This window comes from Protomyctophum bolini (genome assembly GCF_963924005.1).
Source record: "Protomyctophum bolini genome assembly, chromosome: 4".
Classification (NCBI taxonomy): Eukaryota; Metazoa; Chordata; class Actinopteri; order Myctophiformes; family Myctophidae; genus Protomyctophum; species Protomyctophum bolini.
Window position 1 is genome coordinate 41,727,436 of NC_137865.1, and position 24,970 is coordinate 41,752,405.

At 45.0% G+C, this 24,970-nt stretch overlaps 2 protein-coding genes across 4 annotated transcripts in view; both read right to left on the reverse strand.

The window, feature by feature from the left end:
* LOC308313680 (suppressor of tumorigenicity 7 protein homolog) overlaps positions 1-17,742 on the reverse strand; it is a 72,107-nt gene extending 54,365 nt beyond the window's left edge. For 2 of the 3 annotated variants that reach the window (XM_080760949.1, XM_080760948.1), the window contains exons 1-2: positions 17,635-17,742; positions 3,956-3,991 (exon numbers count right to left, since the gene is read on the reverse strand). In XM_080760949.1, coding sequence (XP_080617075.1) covers positions 3,956-3,977 — 22 coding nt within the window. In that variant the 5' untranslated portion in view covers positions 3,978-3,991; positions 17,635-17,742. The remainder of the gene's footprint in view (positions 1-3,955; positions 3,992-17,634) is intronic. The other variant, XM_080760950.1, reaches the window with a different exon arrangement.
* Positions 17,743-18,576: 834 nt separating this feature from the next.
* Positions 18,577-24,970, reverse strand: part of LOC308313519 (F-actin-capping protein subunit alpha-2) — a 32,110-nt gene continuing 25,716 nt past the window's right edge. Inside the window, exons 7-10 of the mRNA XM_080760675.1 lie at positions 24,337-24,415; positions 23,820-23,891; positions 21,247-21,309; positions 18,577-19,686 (exon numbers count right to left, since the gene is read on the reverse strand). Of these exons, the coding sequence (XP_080616801.1) occupies positions 19,546-19,686; positions 21,247-21,309; positions 23,820-23,891; positions 24,337-24,415 (355 nt within the window). The 3' untranslated portion in view covers positions 18,577-19,545. The remainder of the gene's footprint in view (positions 19,687-21,246; positions 21,310-23,819; positions 23,892-24,336; positions 24,416-24,970) is intronic.

Genomic DNA, 24,970 nt, shown 5'->3' on the forward strand with positions numbered 1-24,970 from the left:
AAAAGAGACTTATAACTGCTAATTATGTTTAGCCAGCAAAAAGCTAATCTTTCATTTAATAATATGGAACAAAAGACAAAACATTCACATTTTAGTTTGGTTCTATAAAGTGTTACAATAATATACTTTTCGTTCTAAGACTAACCAATTACACTTTCGAAGTTTAACCCATTCTGAACGGGAACCCCTTTTGGTGTTTTAACTAAGCATTATGTTATACTTTAGCTATTGAAAAATAGCCGATCTACAAGCTCATAGCGCGCCACTCGGTGGCGTGCTATGAGCTTGTAGGTCTGCTATTTTTGAAAAATCGTAAGAATGTGGCACAATATCTTTGAATATTATATATTCATTCGGAGCGAACGTTTTTTTTTATTTCGACGTCAGGCCTAAATGGGTGAATTGGATAAATCTTTGATGAATGGCTTCAGCCCTTATTCAGCTGGCTTTGAGGAGGAATGCTCTCACACCATTGCGATAACTATGGCTGCTGGACAGACAGGAACTGTACTGGTTCCTCTGCCAGTCAGTGTGGGCGAACACTGGCCTCAACTTCAACAAAAACAGAAAAGTTACGGGGGTGGCAGTGGTGGAAAAAACTACTCAAATGTTTTACGTAAAGAAAAGACCACGTCCACAATGTAGAAATACATTACATAAGAAGCAAAAGTCTGGAATTCAAAAATTTAAAACAAAATATACTTGAATTAAAAGTTTAAAAGTATTGGCATCAAAATGTACATAAAATACCAAAAGTACTCAGTATGCAGAATGTCCCATTTCAAGTTTTCAAATGTATAAAAGTCTTTTGAAAATAAGTAAATCTACAAGCTTGTAGATCAGCTATTTTCAAAATGTATATAGGGGCAGGGCTGAAGTGGTTACTGTATGTTTCGTAATAGTCCAAATGTACAAAGTAACTAGTAGTAACCAACGCTGTGACTGTCAAATCAATGTTTTGGCGTAAAAGTACAATATTTGGATTTCTTGGAAATTGGAAATACTCAAGTAAAGTACAAATACCTCAAAGTTGTACTTAAGTAAATGTACTTAGTTACTTTACACCACTGGTGGACAGACCATAATAGTCCTAGTGAATGTGAGGATTCAATCTAACTGCCATCTTGTCTCTGCACTTGGTTCTGGTCTCTCTACACTGACCCGTCCACCGGCGTAGGGTCCATTGGGCCACGCGGGCCACTCTATAACATACGACCAATTAGACCTTTCCTCACCCAGGAATCAGCCCAGCTCCTAATCCAGACAACAGCCTTGTCAAAACTTTGACTATTGTAACTCCCTCCTTACTGGCCTACCAGCATGTGCACTTAAGCCTCTCCAACTGATCCAAAATGCCGCAGCTCGCTTGGTCTTCAACCAGCCAAAATTCTCACATGTCTCCCCCCTGCTCCGCTCCCTCCACTGGCTCCCGGTCGCTGCCCGCACAGAATACAAAGCTCTGATGCTGGCATTCAAAGCAACCAAAGGTATGGCTCCCCCATATCTTGCAAGTTCGATTGAACCCTACAAACCCTCCCGCGCACTCAGATCAGCCAACGCAGGGAAGCTGGAAGTACCCTCACTAAAAACGCCGGGACAACGCTCCACACGTCCCAAACTCTTCTCCCTTCTGGCTCAAAAACTATGGAATGCACTTCCCATTGCAGTCAGAACTGCAGCATCACTCCCAATCTTCCGCCGTAGTCTGAAAACCCACCTCAAAAAACAAGAAAAACAACAAAAGACAGCCTACTTTACTTTGGCAGCCCTTGTGCTGCAAATGTCTGTTTAGTAGCAAACTACAGCTTCCTTTGTTTTACATCGTCCCCCATTAGCACGTCGGCAAAATCGTTCAGAATCATCGTATGCATGTTATCATCTATGGTGGTTTTATGCATAATATACCTACAGTATACCTGTATGTTTCAGTTTCTGCAGAACGTGTGTGCGTGCGTGCATGCGTGCGTGTGTGCGTGCATGCGTCTAGCCGTGTGTTGAATTGAGGTTATGGAAGGACAGATTTTCTGTCTGGTAACTTTGGCCTGCCTGCAGATCACCTCTGGCGGAGGCTTCATCATCATCAATCAGAAAACACACATTTTGTACAGCGACGTGCACGAACACACACACACACACACACACACACACACACACACACACACACACACACTGTTGAACTCAGCTAGCACCGGGCAGCAGCATGTGAAAGTGCTCGTGTTCCTTGGTCCAACTTCAATGTCAACAAAGACAGACAAGAGAGATGGGGGAAGAGAGATGGAGAGACTCAGAGGGGGAAGAGAGAGACTCAGAGGGGGAAGAGAGAGACTCAGAGGGGGAAGAGAGAGACTCAGAGGGGGAAGAGAGATGGGGAGACTCAGAGGGGGAAGAGAGATGGAGAGACTCAGAGGGGGAAGAGAGATGGAGAGACTCAGAGGGGGAAGAGAGATGGAGAGACTCAGAGGGGGAAGAGAGATGGGGAGACTCAGAGGGGGAAGAGAGATGGGGAGACTCAGAGGGGGAAGAGAGATGGGAAGACTCAGAGGGGGAAGAGAGATGGGGAGACTCAGAGGGGGAAGAGAGATGGAGAGACTCAGAGGGGGAAGAGAGATGGGGAGACTCAGAGGGGGAAGAGAGATGGGGAGACTCAGAGGGGGAAGAGAGATGGGGAGACTCAGAGGGGGAAGAGAGATGGAGAGACTCAGAGGGGGAAGAGAGATGGGGAGACTCAGAGGGGGAAGAGAGATGGAGAGACTCAGAGGGGGAAGAGAGATGGGGAGACTCAGAGGGGGAAGAGAGATGGGGAGACTCAGAGGGGGAAGAGATATGGGGAGACTCAGAGGGGGAAGAGAGATGGGGAGACTCAGAGGGGGAAGAGAGATGGGGAGACTCAGAGGGGGAAGAGAGATGGAGAGACTCAGAGGGGGAAGAGAGATGGAGAGACTCAGAGGGGGAAGAGAGATGGAGAGACTCAGAGGGGGAAGAGAGATGGAGAGACTCAGAGGGGGAAGAGAGATGGGGAGACTCAGAGGGGGAAGAGAGATGGGGAGACTCAGAGGGGGAAGAGAGATGGGGAGACTCAGAGGGGGAAGAGAGATGGGGAGACTCAGAGGGGGAAGAGAGATGGGGAGACTCAGAGGGGGAAGAGAGATGGAGAGACTCAGAGGGGGAAGAGAGATGGAGAGACTCAGAGGGGGAAGAGAGATGGAGAGACTCAGAGGGGGAAGGAAGGCAGGCATGGCTCCAGTGAAGGCGTCACAGCATGCACAGAGCTTCAAACCAACCACACACTGTGGCTGTCTATCTACAGAGGCGTGCAATTAGAGAGAGAGACAGAGAGAGAGAGACACAGAGAGAGAGAGAGAGAGTCAGAGAGAGTGAGAGTGAGAGTGAGAGTGAGAGAGTGAGACAGACAGACAGACAGAGATATACATAGAGAGACAGACAGACGGACAAAGACACACAGAGAGAGAGACAGACAAAGACACAGAGAGAGAGAGACAGAGATATACATAGAGAGACAGACAGATGGACAAAGACACAGAGAGAGAGAGAGAGAGAGAGAGAGAGAGAGACAGACAGACAGACAAAGAGAGAGAGGGATGAAGGTGGAGGTAGAGGAGAAGTGACCATGGTGGTGACGCGTGTCATAGCATGGCGAGCGGCTGCCATTGGAGCGTTACATAAAAACACTAGAGCCTGACTTTCACATCGTGCAGTCTGTCATTGGGGGACAACACACACACACACACAACTGGAAGGGCAGAGGATAGAGGGATGGGGGATAGAAGGATGGGGGGATGCAGGCAGGGAGACGGTGAGGAAATGCCCCCCCCAGAGCAGAGCAGTAACCATCGCCAGAGAGAAAACACTCAGACATACATGGACGCGCACACACACACACACACACACACACACAGGAGGGAGGGAGGGATGACGGCAGTGTGCTAGTACTTACATGAGGACTCTGTGCCGAACATGGCTGGACCGGGAGCTGCGATGGAGATAGAGACAGAGGGAGAAGGAGAGGAGGAGGAGGAGGAGGGTGGATGATGAGCAGGCGAGCTACACAGCAGGGGACATCAAAGCACACAATGCAGCCGGCCAGCCGGCCGAGGCTGGCTCGGTCCCGTCCCCCGTCCCCCCTCCACCCCCCTCCTCCTCCTCTGGGTCGCTTCGGCCGGCGGAGGGCTGGTGGGAAACGCAGAGGGAGCACGGAGAGGACAGGAGGAAAGAAATGAAGGAAAAATAGCAGAGGTGTTGTAGCGATTCTCCACGGACAAATCCACAGATGGCTAGGCTAGGCTAAAGCTAGCTGTTATTGCCGTTGTCTCCTCTTGCGATGCGCCTAACGTTGGTTGGTTTAACCCCCGTTCTCTTTCTCTCTCTCTCAGCCTCGCTCTGTCTGTCTCCCTCTTTCACTGTCTTTCTTTCGCTCCGGCGCTCCTGTTCTCTTCTTTTTGGGCATGCAGCGGGTGGGGGGGATGGGAGGGAGGGGGGGCTATACCGACTGGGCCGTCCCGCTCAGTGTGTGGAGAGAGAGAGAGAGAGAGAGAGAGAGCGGAGGAGAAGAAGGGGACAGTCCTGAGAGAGGAGGAGGAGGACAAGGCGGGTGGTGGGAGGAGGTGGGAGGGGGAGCGGGGTGCAGAAAGGAGAAGGAGGACGACAAAAAAGGAATAACGAATCCCGCAAAGGAAGAGCGACCGACTGCTGGCATGGACCTAACCGCCCTCTGACAATAGATATATGAACACACACACACACACACACACACAGTGACGTCACACCAACTACTGCGAGAGAGGAGAGAGAGAGAGAGAGAGAGAGAGAGAGAGAGAGAGAGAGAGAGAGAGAGAGAGAGAGAGAGAGCGAGAGACAGAGAGACAGAGAGAGAGAACAAGCGATGGAGAATTAAGAGAAGGAGCGGGAGGGGGAGGTAGAGAGAGGGAGGGGAGGGGGGCGCAAGAAGAATGGGAGTGGGAATCTGGCCAATCAAAATGCTTCTTCTATTATGACCCCCACCACCAAGAAAAAAGAAAGCGCGCACGCACGCACGCACAAACACACACACACACACACACACACGATAATAAAAGGCTAGTGTAGTCTGGCAGTTTGACAAATTGAAATGAGAATGAAGCAGAGCTGTGTGTGTGTGTGTGTGTGTGTGTGTGTGTGTGTGTGTGTGTGTGTGTGTGTGTGTGTGTGTGTCTATACCTGCCACACCATTACCCTCCCCCCCCCCCCCACCCCTAGTGAGTGAGTGAGCCATGAGGGACAAACTGAGTTCTCCCTCATTGACAAATTATTCTGTGTAATCTCAATTCAATCGTTAAACTGAAGGGGGGGGGGGGGAAACAATCACACCCGTGTGAACCCGAGTGGTGCAACTCTGTGTGGGGGTCCCGGGAACTTCCAGAGCCACAGGAACGCGCCCAGGGTGCCGGCCCGGTTCTGGCGAGCAGTCTCTCTCTCTCTCTCTCTAAGCAGTCAACAGCGCAACACTATCTCTCTCTCCGTTTCTTCTAGCACAACAGCGCCACTTTTGCCCCTACTGGTACCCCAGGGACGGACATACTGTAGGGTCATAATTATATCACCGAACAGAACAGACACACTTCTAATATCCCTGATGGTACAGTAGACAGCATGAACATCGTGTTCAATTATTCAGCAGCATCGACAAATCATTTGTGATGTTAATTTGATGTTGTCCCTCATGTACGCTGGCACACACACACACACACACACACACACACACACACACACACACACACACACACCTTGTGTGAATCAATCACCACAGCAGTTCACAGTATGAGGAGATTCTAGAATTACATTATGATTGTCTGAGAGAAAAGCTCAGTCCATTCTTGCAACACATTCATGGTCACGAGTCTATTCTGTGAGGCTCCTTGGTGATGAATGGACGTTGGTGATGACAGGGTGCTGGAATCCTTTCCTTTTGTTTCAATGGAACAGCCCTCAACGTAGGGCTGGTAGGGATGTTACTATTTAATGGATTCATCCATCGATCGCTAAGAAATTCTTCAATTAAAGCTGCTATAAGCAATACTGTCAATTTTAATTACCTTTTAATTTGATTATTTCTTTGGTATTCATTGCAAGTGCTGAACGTAGGGCTGGTAGGGATGTTACTAGTTAATTGATTCATCCATTGATCGCTAAGACATTCTTCAATTAAAGCTGCTATAAGCAATAATGTCAATTTTAATTAACTTTTTATTTTATGATTTTTTTATTTGTTTGTATTCAAACAGCCATCAATGGGTAGAACGTTCCCCCCCAAAAATGTAGTCTCTGTGACACATCTAGGGGCCGCAATCTGCATTCAAAGATGTTCCTGGAAGCTTTGTCATTGGTCGATTTGCCTGTCTGCTTCCTGATTGGAACGTCATTGCGACCGGGTCTTTTTCGACCAATGACAAAGCTTCTAGGAACATCTTTGAATTCAGACTGTGGCCCCTAGATGTGTCACGGAGACAAAATTCATTTTGGGAGCGTTCTACCCATTACTGGCTGTCTGAACACAAAAAATAAAAAAATAAAAGGGTCATTAAAATGTTTACATATTATTGCTTATAGCAGCTTTAATACGTTTAGGGTTTAGTAGTGCACGTGGCCGGTTAAAAAAGAAAAGTCCCCGTCACCTTGATATCCACACAAACGTCTCTGTTTTTGCATGTGATGCGACAGACAAGACAAGAGTGCACTTTTCATTTAATTCCTCATAGAAAGAGGCCATTGCCTGGCCCTGTATCTAAATTGGTCAAATAAATATTTGATTAAGGAATATAATATGCCCTTTTTATTCTTTCTGTATATATATACACGTATGCTATATATAGTATGTCGTAAGCTTGTAAATGGGCTACTGCAATTTGAAGAAACTAGACCGGCAATTGATGCTGTGTTGTCAAACGGAAGTCCTCAATTTTAGATTGTCAGCCTAGATGCATTTGACACAGCAGATAGCTGGAGATCTCTGTGGCTGTGTGCCTGTGTGTGAGGAGTGAGATCTCTGTGGCTGTGTGCCTCTCTGTGAAGAGTGAGATCTCTGTGGCTGTGTGCCTGTGTGAAGAGTGAGATCTCTGTGGCTGTGTGTGAAGAGTGAGATCTCTGTGGCTGTGTGCCTATGTGTGAAGAGTGAGATCTCTGTGGCTGTGTGTGAAGAGTGAGATCTCTGTGGCTGTGTGCCTGTGTGAAGAGTGAGATCTCTGTGGCTGTGTGCCTGTGTGAAGAGTGAGATCTCTGTGGCTGTGTGCCTCTCTGTGAAGAGTGAGATCTCTGTGGCTGTGTGCCTGTGTGAAGAGTGAGATCTCTGTGGCTGTGTGCCTCTCTGTGAAGAGTGAGATCTCTGTGGCTGTGTGCCTGTGTGTGAGGAGTGAGATTTCTGTGGCTGTGTGCCTGTGTGAAGAGTGAAATCTCTGTGGCTGTGTGCCTCTCTGTGAAGAGTGAGATCTCTGTGGCTGTGTGCCTGTGTGAAGAGTGAGATCTCTGTGGCTGTGTGCCTCTCTGTGAAGAGTGAGATCTCTGTGGCTGTGTGCCTGTGTGAAGAGTGAGATCTCTGTGGCTGTGTGCCTCTCTGTGAAGAGTGAGATCTCTGTGGCTGTGTGCCTGTGTGTGAGGAGTGAGATTTCTGTGGCTGTGTGCCTGTGTGAAGAGTGAAATCTCTGTGGCTGTGTGCCTCTCTGTGAAGAGTGAGATCTCTGTGGCTGTGTGCCTGTGTGAAGAGTGAGATCTCTGTGGCTGTGTGCCTCTCTGTGAAGAGTGAGATCTCTGTGGCTGTGTGCCTCTCTGTGAAGAGTGAGATCTCTGTGGCTGTGTGCCTGTGTGAAGAGTGAGATCTCTGTGGCTGTGTGCCTGTGTGTGAACAGTGAGATATCTGTGGCTGTGTGCCTATGTGTGAAGAGTGAGATACCTGTGGCTGTGTGTGGAGAGTGAGATCTCTGTGGCTGTGTGCCTCTCTGTGAAGAGTGAGATCTCTGTGGCTGTGTGCCTCTCTGTGAAGAGTGAGATCTCTGTGGCTGTGTGCCTGTGTGTGAGGAGTGAGATCTCTGTGGCTGTGTGCCTGTGTGTGAGGAGTGAGATCTCTGTGGCTGTGTGCCTCTCTGTGAAGAGTGAGATCTCTGTGGCTGTGTGCCTGTGTGTGAAGAGTGAGATCTCTGTGGCTGTGTGCCTCTCTGTGAAGAGTGAGATCTCTGTGGCTGTGTGCCTCTCTGTGAAGAGTGAGATCTCTGTGGCTGTGTGCCTGTGTGTGAAGAGTGCAACCTGGCTGTGAGAAGTGGGCAAACTGACTGTGAAAATTGATTGACTTGTCAATCAATTCGGCCCACTGGCAGAGCCCGATTGGTTGAGCCTCAATTGATGATATTCAAACGGCTGCCATCTTGCCAGCAAGGCGATACCTAGGTGACACTTCCCATAGTAAGCCCATTCATCCAAACAGAAAAGTCCTCTCTAATTATATTAAACAACGTCAAAATCACCAACATTGCGGCTGTAGGGAAAGCTTGAATTATCCTCTTTTAATCTGTAAAGTGTTTGTTTCATAAAAATCCATCATAGACATTTTATGAGTATGGAAGCGCTCGTTATCAGTAAAGCAACCTCCTGCTGCCTCCTGCATTATGTAACACTCCAAACAGGTGGTACACATGGGCCGTTGAGTGATAGTCAACGAGCACTTCCAAACTCCAGCACTTAGAAAATCATCTGCAAGGAATTTCTTGACGGGAAGTAGCTCATAAAATGTCTATGGTGGATTTTTATGAAACAAACACTTTACAGATTGAAAGAGGATAATTCAAGCTTTCCCTACAGCTGCAATGTTGGTGATTTTGACGTTGTTTAATATAATTAGAGGACCTCTCTGTTTGGATGAATGGGCTGTCTATGGGAATTGTCACCTAGGTATCACACACAGCCCCCAGACCAGAGTGTCTGCTGGTGAAGCCTGGGTCAGCCTGGCAGCCCAGAGTGTCTGCTGGGTCAGCCTGGCAGCCCAGAGTGTCTGCTGGGTCAGCCTGACAGCCCAGACTAGAGTGTCTGCTGGTGAAGCCTGGGTCAGCCTGACAGCCCAGAGTGTCTGCTGGGTCAGCCTGACAGCCCAGACTAGAGTGTCTGTTGGTGAAGGCAGCGAGGCCAGCTAGCAGCATGTGGATTACCTCATCAGCCATTGAAAAGCAGTGTGTGTACAACGGAGGGCCTCTTTATTCATTTTCTCACACACACACACACACACACACACACACACACACACTTTAAGATGTCTCCCAGGTCATGTTAATTGCTCTCTCCCTCTAACCCTCCACAGAGAGGAGAGGGTATATGGGAGGGGCAGAGGGAGATGGATCGACGGCGTGTGCGTGCGTGGAGCTGCAGCTCTGGGATCAGCACATACCAATCCCCACCTGTAATCACGGCTACTCTAAATCTGCTCTCAGGTCGGGTTCTCCACCGTAAGTTTTCAACACCGATGGCCATAAGCGCGATCAGTGTGATCGGAGGGATCGGCCTATAGCAGCTCACAGGGGACAGAGACCGTTCACAGTCAGCCTTTACAATCTGCCTTCACAATCGCATTATTGACACCGATAACTGAATTCATAATTGGAGGAATATTTTAAGTCTACATTCTCTGTTCCCAGTAGCACTATGTGATCAATAATGACTGGAAGCAGTACTAAAGGCTGCGATAATAATTTACATTGTTGTAATCAATACTAATGAACAGACGTATAGAGTTGAGCCCACTTGACCTAACCGGTTATAACATTATGAGTTTCCTGCATCTGTACTTGGTCCACACTTTTCCTCCTCTACAACAGATCTGGCTCATACTGTATGTAGATTGAGATGCTAATGTTGGTCTCACATGACCCCCTCGTTCCATCACCGTGACAACGTTCAATAAGCCAACATATTGCCGAGGGCACCGTCTGCAAGATGGAACAATAATGAATACGAGGACAATCATGTCAATGAAAACACAGATAATCCATGCAACCAGCTACTTAATTCTGAACATCGCATTACAGCAAATATTCCACATCATACAACAGGTCGTTTCGAGGAAGCAATCTGATTGGTTGAAACGGCTTCTAGCCGTGGATCAAACCAGCACCATTCACCATATAATCAAAACAAAGAATTCAGCTGCTCTGTTTTCCCAGAGCGCTAGCAAACTCGGTGGCTAGGCTAGCTAGTTTCTCGGGACATTTGTGGTCGTAGTGACTACATCTGTCATTAAAGAAATATATGTTTTCAGCGATTTTCTTAGTTTTAAGGGTAACCGTTAATATAACCGTTGCAATATTACACACTTCAGTGATGCTTGCGGAACTCGACTTCGTCTCGTTCCTTACCGCATCCCTGTCGTGGCAATAATCACGTTAAACCACACCCTCTCGTGTAATATTGCTTAAATCACCATTTCCCAAAAGCAGTTTTGTCTTAATTTATTGAATTCCCACTTGTGAATATTGCCATTTCTCAAAAGTAGTTTTGTCTTCATTTATAGATTTCCCTGCACTGGTGAATATTGAACATGTTAAACATTACTGTAAATTTGTTTTTGATGATGTATCGCGACTATCGCCCAGCCATAAATACACCCACCCCCACAGCTCCCTCCCCCCCCCCACGCCCCCGCCCATCACCCTGCCAAGTAACACCCAGAAATAATGCCTCTCCTCTACGTTGCTAGGCAACTGAAAATATAAGCATAAGTGGAGCCTTCTTCAGAGAGACAGAAGAGTGAGGGATAGAGGAGAGATACAGCAGGAGGAGATGGCAGGCCATATCTATCCCAGGGAGTCTGTGTGGGAGGTGTGAGAGAGAGAGAGAGAGAGTAAGAGAGGAGAGAGAGAGAGAGAGAGGGAGAGAGAGAGAGAGAGAGAGAGAGAGAGGGAGAGGCCATATCCCAGGGAGTCTGTGTGGGAGGTGTGAATGAGAGAGAGAAAGAGAAGAAGATATTAGAGGTACACATTCAGGTACATAACAAACACACACACACAGATTGTGTGTGTGTGTGTGTGTGTGTGTGTGTGTGTGTGTGTGTGTGTGTGTGTGTGGGAGAAGAGTGAGAGGAGAGGAGAGATAGAGCAGAAGGAGATGGCAGGCCATATCTATCCCAGTGAGTTTGTGTGGGAGGAGGTGTGAATGAGAGAGAGAGAGAGAGATGCAGATACTGGAGGACAGTACACATTCAGGTACATAACACACTGATTGTGTCACACACACACACACACACACACACACACACACACACACACACACACACACACACACACACACACACACACAACTATACTGTAGTACTGTAAATGATGATGGATGAAGCGACGGCGAGCCAAGGTACAAGCCAGTGTCCCTACAATTACCATCATTGTCTCGGTCATAATAACATAAACATAAAGCATTCATGTGCTCTCACGTGTTCCAAGGCCAACAACAACACCTCTCCAACAATGTACTGCACCTTATTCAATCAAGACGGACACAATGGAAGATGAAATTGGCTCATTTGCATCACAGTGAGTGTCTGATCCACTGCTACTGCTACCAAGAATGCATGTCTAGGATCAGTGAGACGGTGAGCAGCGTGGCCAGCCTGCCATGTACCGATAACCGGACACTGATCCCCAGTCTGCCAGACACCCCACCGAATCCCCACCGCCAACAACACTGCCAGACACCCCACCGACCGACTCCCCACCGCCAACAACAAAGACAGAGCGGTGAGGCTTGGATTCGCTACATGGGGGCTAGTCTACCATTCAATCACAACTGGTACCCCCCACCCCCACCCCCCCTTCGCTAACTGGGTCAGGAGGAGCAGCCTAGCCCAATCACTGCTGCTGACAGTGACACCTAATGGTAGAGTGGGAGAACTGCATTGGTTATCGCTCAGAGCTGCAGCTAAACTAAATAGAAAGCAAGATCCTGCCTTCTGAAAAATAGAAAATAAAACATAAATATGGGGGGGGGGGGGCTGAAAATGTATTCAGCCATGGCTAGTATAAAAAACTAAAAGGGTCAACATGTTTTGGTTCAACCACACAGGTCTTCATCGGGACACAACACGGTCCTGTGAAACTCCAATTTGAGATTTGAGTTAAAAAAAAGTTGGCTCTGAAAGAATATATATTCAAAGATTTGTGCCACATTTTTTCAAAAATAGCAGACCTACATTTTTTCAAAAATAGCAGACCTACAAGCTCATAGCACGGTGACGCACTATGAGCTTGTAGATCTGCTATTTTTGTAACATAATGCTTACAACACCAAAAGGGGTTCCCGCCCCCAAAATGGGTTCAGACAGCTATGTATATCTTTGGGCTTCACTCCACTAAGTGAGACTGTGAGAGGCACCAGAATCTGTCTAGACTACAAAGACCCGGGTGGATGATGATCACGCCAACACCGTCAGTCACTAAGTAGAACTGACCCCAACACGGCTGTAGTTCTCCCTGTAGTAGCTGTGAGGACCTCGCCTGAGAGTCCAGCCAACCAACCATGACTGGCCCTGATCACAGTTGATTATGGTGGACAGGGGGAAACAAACACTTTAATCTATATGCTACAGTTGCTTGCTAATCAGTTCCTGAAATGGCAACTTTCAATTCACCCCACATTGCCAATTGATTAGAAGAGAAACCCAACAGCTGGCCCACCAAAAAAACAAAACTAAAACTTGCCAGCCCTTGACTGATGGCACACCTGGCCACCCTGACCTTTTCTGCTTTCATTTGTGAACCAAGAGCCAGAGAGCTGGATGCAATTGTCCAGTCAAACATCAGAACGCTGTTCCTTTCCTTTCTTCCATTCACAGACTGCCTGTCACTGTGTCCACAGAGACCCCATTCCTTCATGCTGTCACTGTGCACAGACAGACCCCATTCCTTCAGCTAGTGCTCACTCAGAGCTGGCTTTGCCTGCATTTAGCCTGTGGGAATGCCAGGCCTTATGCTTCATTTTATGCTCTAAAAAAATCCTACATAACAAGGTCACAAGTCGCGGTGCAATGCGTTGTGATTTGCTCATATATTTGTCAATATTTGATGTGTAAAGTAGAGGATAGTGTTCCGTACAGATGGCTTTGAAATCAGAGACAGAACATCTGCTGGGTGTGATGTGTGTATGTGGAGTGAAGCATGGACATGGATCCATGTAGAGAGAGCAGGATAGACTGCACAATGTCAATTACTGTACATAACTAACGTTTTGTTCCCAGAATTAATTGTAATAATTATAATAGCAGCTCAGATTTATATAGCGCTTTTCTAAATACCCGAAGTCTCCCCCAAAAAGCGTAAAAAGTCTATCTATCTACGGTCTGACACAAAAATGTAATATTTTCTTCCCAAATAGAGATGAGTGACACTGACTGAATTATAGCAATTTCTCCTCCTGATCATAATAGCTAGCTAAATAACAGAACTCTTTAGGAGAGGCAGTGAAGATGCTACAAAACAGAAAATATGCAATATATATGCCAATTTATTGAATATGGTAATATGGCCTAAAAGGCTTAAATTCTCATTTAGGCTCAGAGCTGTGATCCACAGTTCAGCCAGCCAGCCCAGTATACATTTAATGACACTGTGATGACATTATTTTTTTGAGCTTTATTTAACCAGTATATTTTAGTCTTTTCTTTAAGGTTATTAGAAACAAATTCTTATTTACAATGTTCCTCCGAGACCCATTAAAAGGCAAGTTTCCTCTGTTACATGCTGTTGTATTCAGTGTTATACAATTTGCATGGATTCAAATATTCACAAGCATTCAAATTGCGAGGGACTATCAAGTGCATTTAAATACACATAGTGGCTACAGCATGTCATTCATCAAACTGTCACTGCATGGAAAGCAGGGCAGATCTACTAAGGAACGCAACAGCACAGCGCACACACGCACGCACGCACACGAGCGAAGGACACACTAGACAAGATTGGCATTGAGAAGACGTTTAATTAAATGCTCACTCCGGAATCAAAGCATACTCAATCTAGGAAGGAACACCTGGCTGGATAAACAAGTTAGGGCACATACAATTGAATTACAGCATCCTGATTGAAGTTGACAATAAAAGGGTTACTTTCTTCAGGTCTGTGTTTTGTCCAACCATCTCTATACTTCTCCTAAATGGGAAGTCCCTATACAACATAGCATTGTTCAGTGCCTCGTCTGTCCTAATATGGTCAGGATTGATTGTGCACACAAGTTGACACACAACACACATACAGTACAATACTTTCATTTTCTCTCTCTCTGGTAGGGCATGTTGGGCATTGAGGCAGCCAGCTGTTATGGGGTTTTGAGCTGCATCGCCCCTGGATTACATGCTAGGGGTGAACCCAGGGTGATCCAATGTGCAAGGATCTGCAGGAAGGATCTAGGCCTGACGATACAGACGAGAGAGACGAACAGCTGAGTGAAAGCAGACGTTTTTTTCCCTTCGAGGCAGCTAGGAGCTGCAGCTAGGGGCAGGCTAAATGGGTTTCTGAGGCTAGGGGCAGGCCACCCCGCCGCCAAAAAGGTACGGCAAACATTTCAGCCAGAGATCATGTTACAGAAGCAGCCACACACGGTCTAAATAAAGACGTCTCACACCGGTCAGATATAGCTATGTGTGGCGTGTGTCATCTGTGAGGCTATAGACGATAGTACAGCTGTGAGTGAAAGCTTTAATATCTTAGCATTTCACAGTGTCAAATGGAGTCTTTTGTATCTTCGCATTAAGAAAACTGAACTCCGATCTCTCCGTGCATTCTTTCTCCTGGAAATAAAATATAATCTCGAGTGTTGTCTGAAGTGGACAACATGGACAATACATGTCTTATGAACTTCAGGTCAGAATCGCAGCCGCCATTCTCCAAAAGCTATTAGACAACTCATATGCCCGGGTTGGTCCCACAATATCAGCAGTCCACCATCGGTCACTCTGGGGCATCTGGCGGGCTCTCACAGTGCCACAAAACACATCATAAATCCCCCTTTATGCTTTGGCCTTTTGAGACTTATGGTCGTGCCACAAAATACGAGGCGGATTCCAGCAGCTGTGATTCATCATTTTTGGGTAGAACTCCATTTCACTATAAGCTCTCTGAGAACAGAGTCAGCTGGGAACAGAGAGAGAGAGAGAGGGTCACCAAAGTGGCTCTTCGATGTTCAGGGAGGGCCTTAAGTTGTCATGTGAAACTTTGAATTCCAAGAGATGGCTCTGCATTCCAGGGTGGTAGAGTTGGGCAATATGGACACAATCTAATATATATTCACCCAACTTGCAGAATGGCCATTTGTTTTAAACCAAGACAACACAACTTATATTAAAATACAAACAATCCAGATGAGATCTAGCCTCTTAGCAAAATATCAATATAATATCGGTACATTTCCCAGCCCTACAGGGTGGTAAGTTGCTCACAGCCAAAATACGTCTTTACATTGATTGAGTGAAAACTAGTCAAAAACATGTCCTCAGTCTTGACCAAAATGTTTCCATGTGTGTGTATGCGAGTCAGAGTTGCCTCAGACCATGCCTGGGGCTGACTTCCATGTCCGACTTCTCTACAATGGCTATCATTTAGTCACAGTGAGGAGGGAAGTACAGCAGAAAGAGAACGTGTTCATTAACTGACTGGTGGCTGACTGGTGGCGTGACGTTGCAAAAACTGTCAGAATTCATGTATCTCTCGTCAAGCTGTCATGTCATAATCGTGTACGGTCGCTGGATGCATGTCCCCGTTCCCGTTGTTAGCTTGTCATCCGTCTAGCCTCTGCTTGTACGTGTGGGAAGAACACCACGGTGCATATAGATTCATTTTGGTGTGTCAGAATAGGGAATGGGGAACTCATCGTCAAAACAAAGAATGGCTGATGGTGCTGATGGGAAAGAGGAACTTGGATATAAATTTTTTTTCTGGAAGGTTATAAAAACAGATTGCTAACCGTTAATGATTTATTTTAAACACATGGGGTAATTTTCACATATACAGGCTTGTGTGTTCACCCCAGGCAGTTGCTTTTAGTCGATATTTAATATTTGTGATATTAATTTGATCAGAGACACTGACAGCTCTCCTCCCATACAGTATAAGCTCATTCAACTAGGTTACAAGGTACAACAGATAATACTGTTAGACTCATTGAAAACACACTTCCCTGCTTCTGGTGGAGACCGCTATTATCTTTCTAATGAATAGGAAGACCTTCATCTTTTGATTTATTGTTTAATTACAATATGTGAATATTTTTCAGTAATGTTGCATGAAGGACTCCTCCAAGTGCATGGATGAAAATGAAATACATGAAGTGTATGGGCTCTGAGATACACAGCACACAAGTCAGAGTATTATGTGAAAATGACCTCTTAAGGGTCTTCTTTTAACGTGAAATTCCCCCTTTTCATTGCAGGTCAGTGCAGAGCCACAGTGTACAGCCATTTCAGAATGTCCTTCAAAATCCAACGCCAACAATTATGTTGGCGCCACATTAGGTTTCGGAGACGAACAACACCCTGCGTGTTTGTCAAATCTGATAAGAGGACTTTATGTGGCCTATTTCTTGCTCCCATTACGTGGAGGCATAGAAATGAAAATAGAGGGTATTAGAGGCCAAAGATGCTCATCTCAAAATGGCCAAAAAGCCCAGACAGTCTCAAATAATATGCATTCATATTGACAGATTATACAACACACTTAAACCCCCCTCTCTCTCTCTCTCTCTCTCTCTCTCTCTCTCTCTCTCTGCAGGAGGTGATGGATATAAGGATGTGCAGTAAACATCAAAATGCCAGATCTGCAGTTGGATGACACTGTGACAGTCAGTCACACACACACACACACACACACACACACACACACACACACGCCCCCTCTCAACTAGTCTGCTCTGTATCTGATTCTGGATCCTTGGCTCTCTCCTTCAACCAGCCAGCTGGCTTTCTCAAAGGAGCACACAGTCTTCCATCTGCTAGACTCCACTATCACAGGAACCCTCTTCATCTGCTGCTGTGATTCAGTGAGCAAGAAATAAGCTTTTTCTCATCACATAATGGAAGGGGGGGAAATAATAAAAAATGCTCATTACCCAATATAGACAACTCTTTGATTAAAAAAGTAGTAATAACAGCTGTAATCTTTGGATTACTACCCATGAGAACAAGTATACAAATCTAAACCACAATAGCAAATCAAAAGGGACAGAAAGGGGTAACTAAAGTTGATCTGTCTGGACCTTTAATCAAAAGCAAAGAGGTCACAGACAGATTTGATCTGATGGCTGGCTGCAATTACTTCACTATCTTAAAAAAGATAAAACATGCATATAATAAATGTCAGTCAGGCTTAGGTTTCGTGTTATCCGTGGTGACTGTATGCGTGTAACCAGTAAAGGCACGCACGCGCCCACGCATGATTTCCATTTAAAAACTGAGCAGCTAAAAAAATGCTTGGGTTAGCTCGCTAGCTATAAACCGCTAGCTGCCTGTATGTGTGCAAGCTTAACATTGCAAAAACATCTCAAAACTTTTACAAGTGTGGCCACGGCCCGGTGCTGACATTTCAACGGGCCGCTAAACAAAACATGCCGCCGTAGTCGTTAACTCACCGTAGTTTGTGTGTTTATGGGAGCCAGTTAAAATCCTCGTCTGTTGCAGCTAGCATTTCTTCCAGCAGCAGTTCTCCTTCCAACATGGGACTGTGTAGACGTGTCTGTCCGTCGGCTGCAGACTGACGTTCGCTAGTTAGCACGGTGGCTAGCTGCTAGCACTGCCAGTGCCACTGTCAGCACCCAGCACTGAGCAGCCATGGGAACATGATGCTGTCTGATGTCCACTCACAAAACATTCCCTGTAGCCCAGTCATTCTCAAAGTGTAGGGGTCCTTGAGGGAGTTCCAGGGGTTCTCCTCTTTTTATTACCCTATGGGGGTCCCCAGCTAAATGATATACCGGTAGTTGGAGAGTGTAGTATATTTGGTTCCATTTTGTACACTGAGTTAAATTAACATTGCTTTTACAAACATTTTCTTTAAACAAACAAAAACAACTCTGAATGTATAAACATGCCTGGAGAAGCCACTTGCAAGCCCCTGGAGGGTTTTTAGGCTTTCTCCTTCACATTTTTTTTATCATTTCCGAAATATTTTTGTATGTGAAAACAAACAAACAAACAAACAATATAAATTGGGTTGACATTGACAGTAAAAGGTTTAATGCGTAGCCTACAAACGCACAGGACTCAAAGTGCTCGTTTTGCTAGAACACACATTAACTTCTTCCATCCATTGATAGCCTATGTAAGAGAATCTAATTTATAAAATGTTATGCCCAATTTGAAAATAGCCATTCAAGCAGCTCGTATGCTGAATTGCAAGCTTGTACCAATCTTTATTACTAAGTATTATACGAAATATAAACAAGAGTTAACTTCAGAGTCAAGGTCAATGTAGTTTTAAATGTTTTTTTCTTCATAGAAGAGTAGACAGGCAATGATGCAGAAGGGAGAAATCTCCCACAATGGTATTAAATAATTATGAGCGAGTCAGCAAATAGAAAATTTGTCATTTAATGCAACATAATTGTGACCGAGTAACAATTATCTCATGGAAATAAACCACCAAAGTGACAGACAGTATGTTTAATACAGGTATATATTACAATGTGCCTTGTTATATAATACAGTCAGGGTTTGTTTTTTCTTCTTTAATAAAAATAAGCACTGGGAAAGAGTGATACTTTTACATTTTATTGTAAATTGGATATTATGCACATTACTTAGCAATTAATGACTTTGTTAATTAAGCTTGTTAAGTTGTCACAGAAGATGTCCAGTCAACAGGCAATTTGTTTTTGCCAGGAGAGTTGCAAGCTTAAATTTGCGTTTCAGGGTGAATTGTGTGGGAAAGTAAAGTAGTACCAATGAGGAACAAGGTGACTGCTTGTGCAAAAGAGAGAACAGCCAATGAACACAAATAACGTTTTAATCATCTGAACTGTATGAGACAGTAACCGTGTTGTAAAGGGAGACATTTTAACCAAAATGCTTCAAGTCCTTTGTAGTTTCAAATAGTCCCCCCAAGAGTATTCATTTCACCATTGGGGGCGAATTTGATGAGTTTGTGTGTTTGTTTTTACAGGTGGTCAAACAAAAAGGTGTGGTCTCACAGACAAAATAAATATTGCACGTGTGATACAGTACAAGGGTGTTTTGCATACGAGTGTCCGGCCCCTCTCCTATGTTTTGTTATTTCCTCACATTCTTTTTTTCAAATACAATTATGGTCATTTTTTCTATTCAATGTACAGACAATTTAACAGTGTACACAATATGTATATAAACATAACTAAAAAGTAGACATTTGAAGTGTAACAATGACATCCTGTGTTGTGAGACCAAACCTTTTTTTGTCCCGTTTTTTACTAATTTGTACAAAGACGATACAACTATCCAGTCATGCAATGTGGTTGGGACGGGGGAGGGAGGGGGTAGGGGGCGCTGTGGAGCTCTCCTCTCTGTTTTTAAGCGTTCTGCATCTCCTTGCCGATCTTGTAGCTCAGGATCTTGTTCCAGTCAATCTTGGTGCGAGTCACAGGGAGCTGGCGGCGTAAGGCTTTGAAGGTAGTGTCCGACATGGTCTGGTAATTCTCATTGATGGCAGTCTGGAGGAAGGAGGAGGAAGATGAGAGAAAGGGAATAAGTAGGGATGAAGGGCAAATGAATGGGAACGTGGGTAAACTAAAGGGATGTCAGAGAACGTAGACGGAGAAAGAGGCAGATTGAGAAAGTAGAAAAAACACCACAACCATTCAACCATTGGAGACTTTTTGGGCGGGAACCCCTTTTGGTGTATGTTATGCTTTAGCTATTGAAAAATAGCAGATCTACAAGCTCATACAAGCTTGTTGGTCTGCTATTTTTGAAAAATCAAAGCACGACTGACATAGAAACATAGCTTTTTCACAAAACTGTTAGGATGTAGAAGACATTTTTAGAATCTGATCTCAGGTCAAAATGGGGTTTAAAGCATGATTACTGAACTCCTGTTGGACATTAGTTCCATACCAAAATAGAATTTAGAACAATCAAAACAAAACTGAGCGGTCAGAAGTGGAAAGGCATGGTCTGGTATCCAGAGAGACGGTTGGCATTTACATTGTACGACTGTACGGAAAGCCTATTTTTAACAGTAAAGTAATTCAATTGTGACTTTACCCATTATATCCTATAATGAAGAATTCAATTTAGCAATTGCCTATTTCACAATTTTGAGGATTTTCTTCTCTCCCCCAAACTATTGCATGTAGTTGAAATTGCAGGGAAAAGAAAAGAAAATACACATTCAGGCCTTTTTATTTTTCAGTGGCAGTAAATGGGCTTCCATATAATAGTGTAATGCAGGAATCATCCGTCAGAACGGTACATTTCTCACACCTGCATATAACCCATTCTGACCTGAGATAAGATTCTAAAAATGTCTTCTACATCCTGACAGTTTTCTGAAAAAGCTATGTTTCTATGTCAGTGGTTCTTCGATTAAAAAAAAATAGCAAACCTACAAGCTCGTAGCGCGACACTCGGTGCCGTGCTATGAGCTTGTAGATCTGCTATTTTTCAATAGCTAAAGCATAACATAATGCTAACACCAAAAGGGGTTCCCGCCCAAAATGGGATAAACATGGGATGGTGGCTATACCGGAACTTATTTATAACCCTGTTCATCCAGAGCAGGTTTGCTGACATTGCATTTATACGTTTTCAGCAGTGATCTGCTTCAGATTAACGTTGGGTTGGTGCAACCACGGTTTGCTATCGTCGGCCTATGAGCAGCCTGACCGAAGCACTTTGGGGTTATACTGTGCATGTGCCTTGGGCAAAGAACGTGAAATTGACATTCCAGTTGTCTTTGCAATCTTACATCGGAATGTTAACTTGCATTTTGACAACCGTATATTTTAAAAACCCCTACTTCCCCATGAGATACAGCCCTAACCCTGTTGGGTGTGCACGGCAGTGGTATTTACGCTAAAGAGGAGAGGCTGGTCTGCATTCATGCGAGCGGCGGAAGTTGAGAGTAACATAGCTCTAAATGCAACGCATTAGAGCTATGGACCAGAGCTAATGACACGCAAGAGCAAAATGTCCCCTGTATGAATATGGTCAATGAAGAGAGTAGAGGGATACAACATGGGAGACACATCCAGTTAGGTTGACAAACCAACCTGGTAGTCATTTTCGGCAGCCTCCATTATCTTGACAAACTCCTTTGCAGTTGCAGCTTCGTTCTGAAAGCAGAGAAGGGGGGAGAGGGGGTAAGATGAGTCAGCATGGAAATTCAGCTTTAAGTCTTTATTTTTAGACTTAACCTTCATCGATTCAATGATCGTCTCTCGGAGAAGATAGAAGATCTCTTTTACGAAGGGAGACCCGGCCAAGACTACCATAGCACGTTCACTTTTTCTGGTTAGAGGACTACGAAAAACTGGAATTTTGTTTTAGGAAAGGTATTTTTGCATTAGCAGACTTTTTATGCAAAGCGTGGGAAAAAAGGCAGAATGTTTTGTTTGTGTAAAGAAAAAAAAGAAAAAGAAAAAAAGTTTCTTGTACACAATGCAATATTGAAGCAATTATTTGTATGGTGTGTCCTATAAGTCCATGTGGGCTGGGCGCCTTGGGTGCATGACACAAAAATAAAGAATCTATCTATAGACAAAGAAATAAAACCGTTTAAACACACACTTTCCACAGCTAAATCACAATATAGCTTTAGCAAACTAGTTTCTCTGAGGGAAGAACATGTGTTCTATTGATGGGAAAATGGACTTTACCATGCATAGACTATATACTTTAATGTGACCTGGTGGTTAGAGTGTCCGCTCTGAAACTGGGAGGTCGGGGTTCGATCCCCGGCCGAGTCATACCAAAGACTCTGAAAAAGGTGACCCAATGCCTCCCAGCTTGGCACTCAGCTTTAAGGGGGCAAGTCCCTGTGGGGGTAAGTCCCTGTGACTTACCCCCACTTAGCATCATGTCCAGGGGGTGTATATTTGTACATCAAGCCGATGACGACGCCAGGCCCAGGAAATAATTCCCAATGCATTTTTCCCATTTCAAAAAGTATTTATTTAAAGACCTTTTAAGCAAAGCCAACAAAGCCAACTCGAGTTGTGACAAATCATGACAACAAACACAATATTTTGGACCAAACAAATTATTACAAAGACGAAAAAGAACAAAACAAGTGTTGTAACCTATTTGTTCGGCCCAAAAAATTGTGTTTGTTCTATATGATTTGTCACAACTCGAGTTGGCTTTGTACGAGGCTTAAAAGGACTTTAAATAAATACTTTTTGAAATGTCTATGAGGAAAATGAAAGGGGAATTATTTCCTGGGTCCTCGTAGGGGGCGGGACTGCGACGCTCTATAGAATCAGGAGATAGGCTCCTGCCCTATGGACCTCATGGCTCTATAGAATCAGGAGATAGGCTCCTGCCCTATGGGCCTCATGGCTCTATAGAATCAGGAGATAGGCTCCTGCCCTATGGGCCTCAAGGCTCTATAGAATCAGGAGATAGGCTCCTGCCCTATGGGCCTCAAGGCTCTATAGAATCAGGAGATAGGCTCCTGCCCTATGGGCCTCAAGGCTCTATAGAATCAGGAGATAGGCTCCTGCCCTATGGGCCTCATGGCTCTATAGAATCAGGAGATAGGCTCCTGCCCTATGGGCCTCATGGCTCTATAGAATCAGGAGATAGGCTCCTGCCCTATGGGCCTCATGGTTCTATAGAATCAGGAGATAGGCTCCTGCCCTATGGGCCTCAAGGCTCTATAGAATCAGGAGATAGGCTCCTGCCCTATGGGCCTCATGACTCTATAGAATCAGGAGATAGGCTCCTGCCCTATGGGCCTCATGGTTCTATAGAATCAGGAGATAGGCTCCTGCCCTATGGGCCTCATGGTTCTATAGAATCAGGAGATAGGCTCCTGCCCTATGGGCCTCATGGCTCTATAGAATCAGGAGATAGGCTCCTGCCCTATGGGCCTCAAGGCTCTATAGAATCAGGAGATAGGCTCCTGCCCTATGGGCCTCATGGTTCTATAGAATCAGGAGATAGGCTCCTGCCCTATGGGCCTCAAGGCTCTATAGAATCAGGAGATAGGCTCCTGCCCTATGGGCCTCATGGTTCTATAGAATCAGGAGATAGGCTCCTGCCCTATGGGCCTCATGGTTCGGCAAGGCTTACTTATACTTAATGTATGGGCTACTGCAGTGGAAAAGTACATGTGTGATCTTGACAGTGTGAGATATGTTGGGTTCTTGAGTTTACAGATCATTTTTTCATGTGTGGACATGACGCAGTGGGGCACAATTTCATTCATAACTCACTTCAAGGTAAAGGCTCGCTTGACTCTAGGACAGTCTGTAAGAGTTCAGGAGTATGCTGGGTGCAGTTTCAGAAAATAAACGTAAAGGAATATAAAATCTGCACTCTCAGTAATAGCCTTAGGAGTCCCTGCTAAGGGCGAGGTTGGACAAGATATAAATATGGTCACAGATCGCATAGGGCGAGATCGGACGAGATAAGGTTTATGCTTAATAATGAATGGCTCTTGGCGTCATCGTCAGCCGGCAACGCTTCGCTTCCTTTTAGACAAATAATAAAGAACCCTGAGCAGCAGTCAACCCAAACAAACAGATGCGTTTCAGCGAGCAAGGCCTTCAGTGTAGGACACACATTCGACACACTCCTTCTCCTAAGTTCATTCATATCCATGAGAGTGCCGTGTACTTACAGAGATAGGCATGGACTCCTGGACTTCTTTGTGGCTCACCAGCTGAACATTGCCATCCTCATAGTAATGGACCTGAAGCGAGACAGACGAGTGTTGCATGAAGAATGTCAAACAGTTTTATTTAGGCTTGTTTAGAAGGCCAGAGCTCTGAAAGGGACAGATAACCAACAGCTGGGCACATAAATAAATCCATGTGTATGTATGCACACGCACAGTCCAATGCTTTCTGAAAAGTTTTTAACCCCGTTAAAGGGGTTAAAGGCCTACATGATTTTGAAGACTGAAATGAACTATATATTCATTCATTCATAATAAAAAAACACACACACACACACACACCCACACCCACACCCACACACACACACACACACACACTCTTAAAAGACTTTCAGAACTGTTCTTTAGAGGTTAGAGCTCTGAGAAGAATAGATAGTTCATACAACAATACCATGTGCATATTCATACGATGACAACACCACACACATTACAGTACAGACAAGAATGTGTGCTTGCACACCTGTATTTTCATGATGCCTGCCACCTGTGTGGTGGAGGGGGAGGTGGTAAACTTCCATTCTGATCTCCAGCGTCCATTCCTGTACAGTGAAGGAGAGGAACAACAGCATATCATTTAAACAGGTTCTATTCCTAACACTGACTAGTCCTCAAACTACACCAGGGGTTCTCAACCGGGAAATGCTTTGGCAATGTCTCGGGACTCCCGCCCCGCCCCCTCCCGACCCCAATATAAATTGACTGCTACAATAACCTTAATAATAGAGACAATAAACCATAAATAAATACTGAAACCAGATATAATCATTAGGGAAGGTGTATGCATGTACTATGTGTACTATGTAAACTCTTCATTTCCATTTTCCAGACAGATAAGAGGATTTTTACAGCTCTAGCAGTAATCCCAAAACAAACTTTTAACTCTGAGAGTGTACAAATGGAACCAAATATTGTACACTCTCGGAGTTACATTTGGTATTTGAGGGTCCATTTGGTATCTCTAATTTAGATAGGGACCCCCTGGAACTCACTCAAGTACCCCTAGGGGTCCCCGGACCCTACTTTGGGAATCCGTGGACTACAGCAGAGGTTCCCAACCACTGGTACTAGTGGTACTAGTACCACTAGTGGTATTA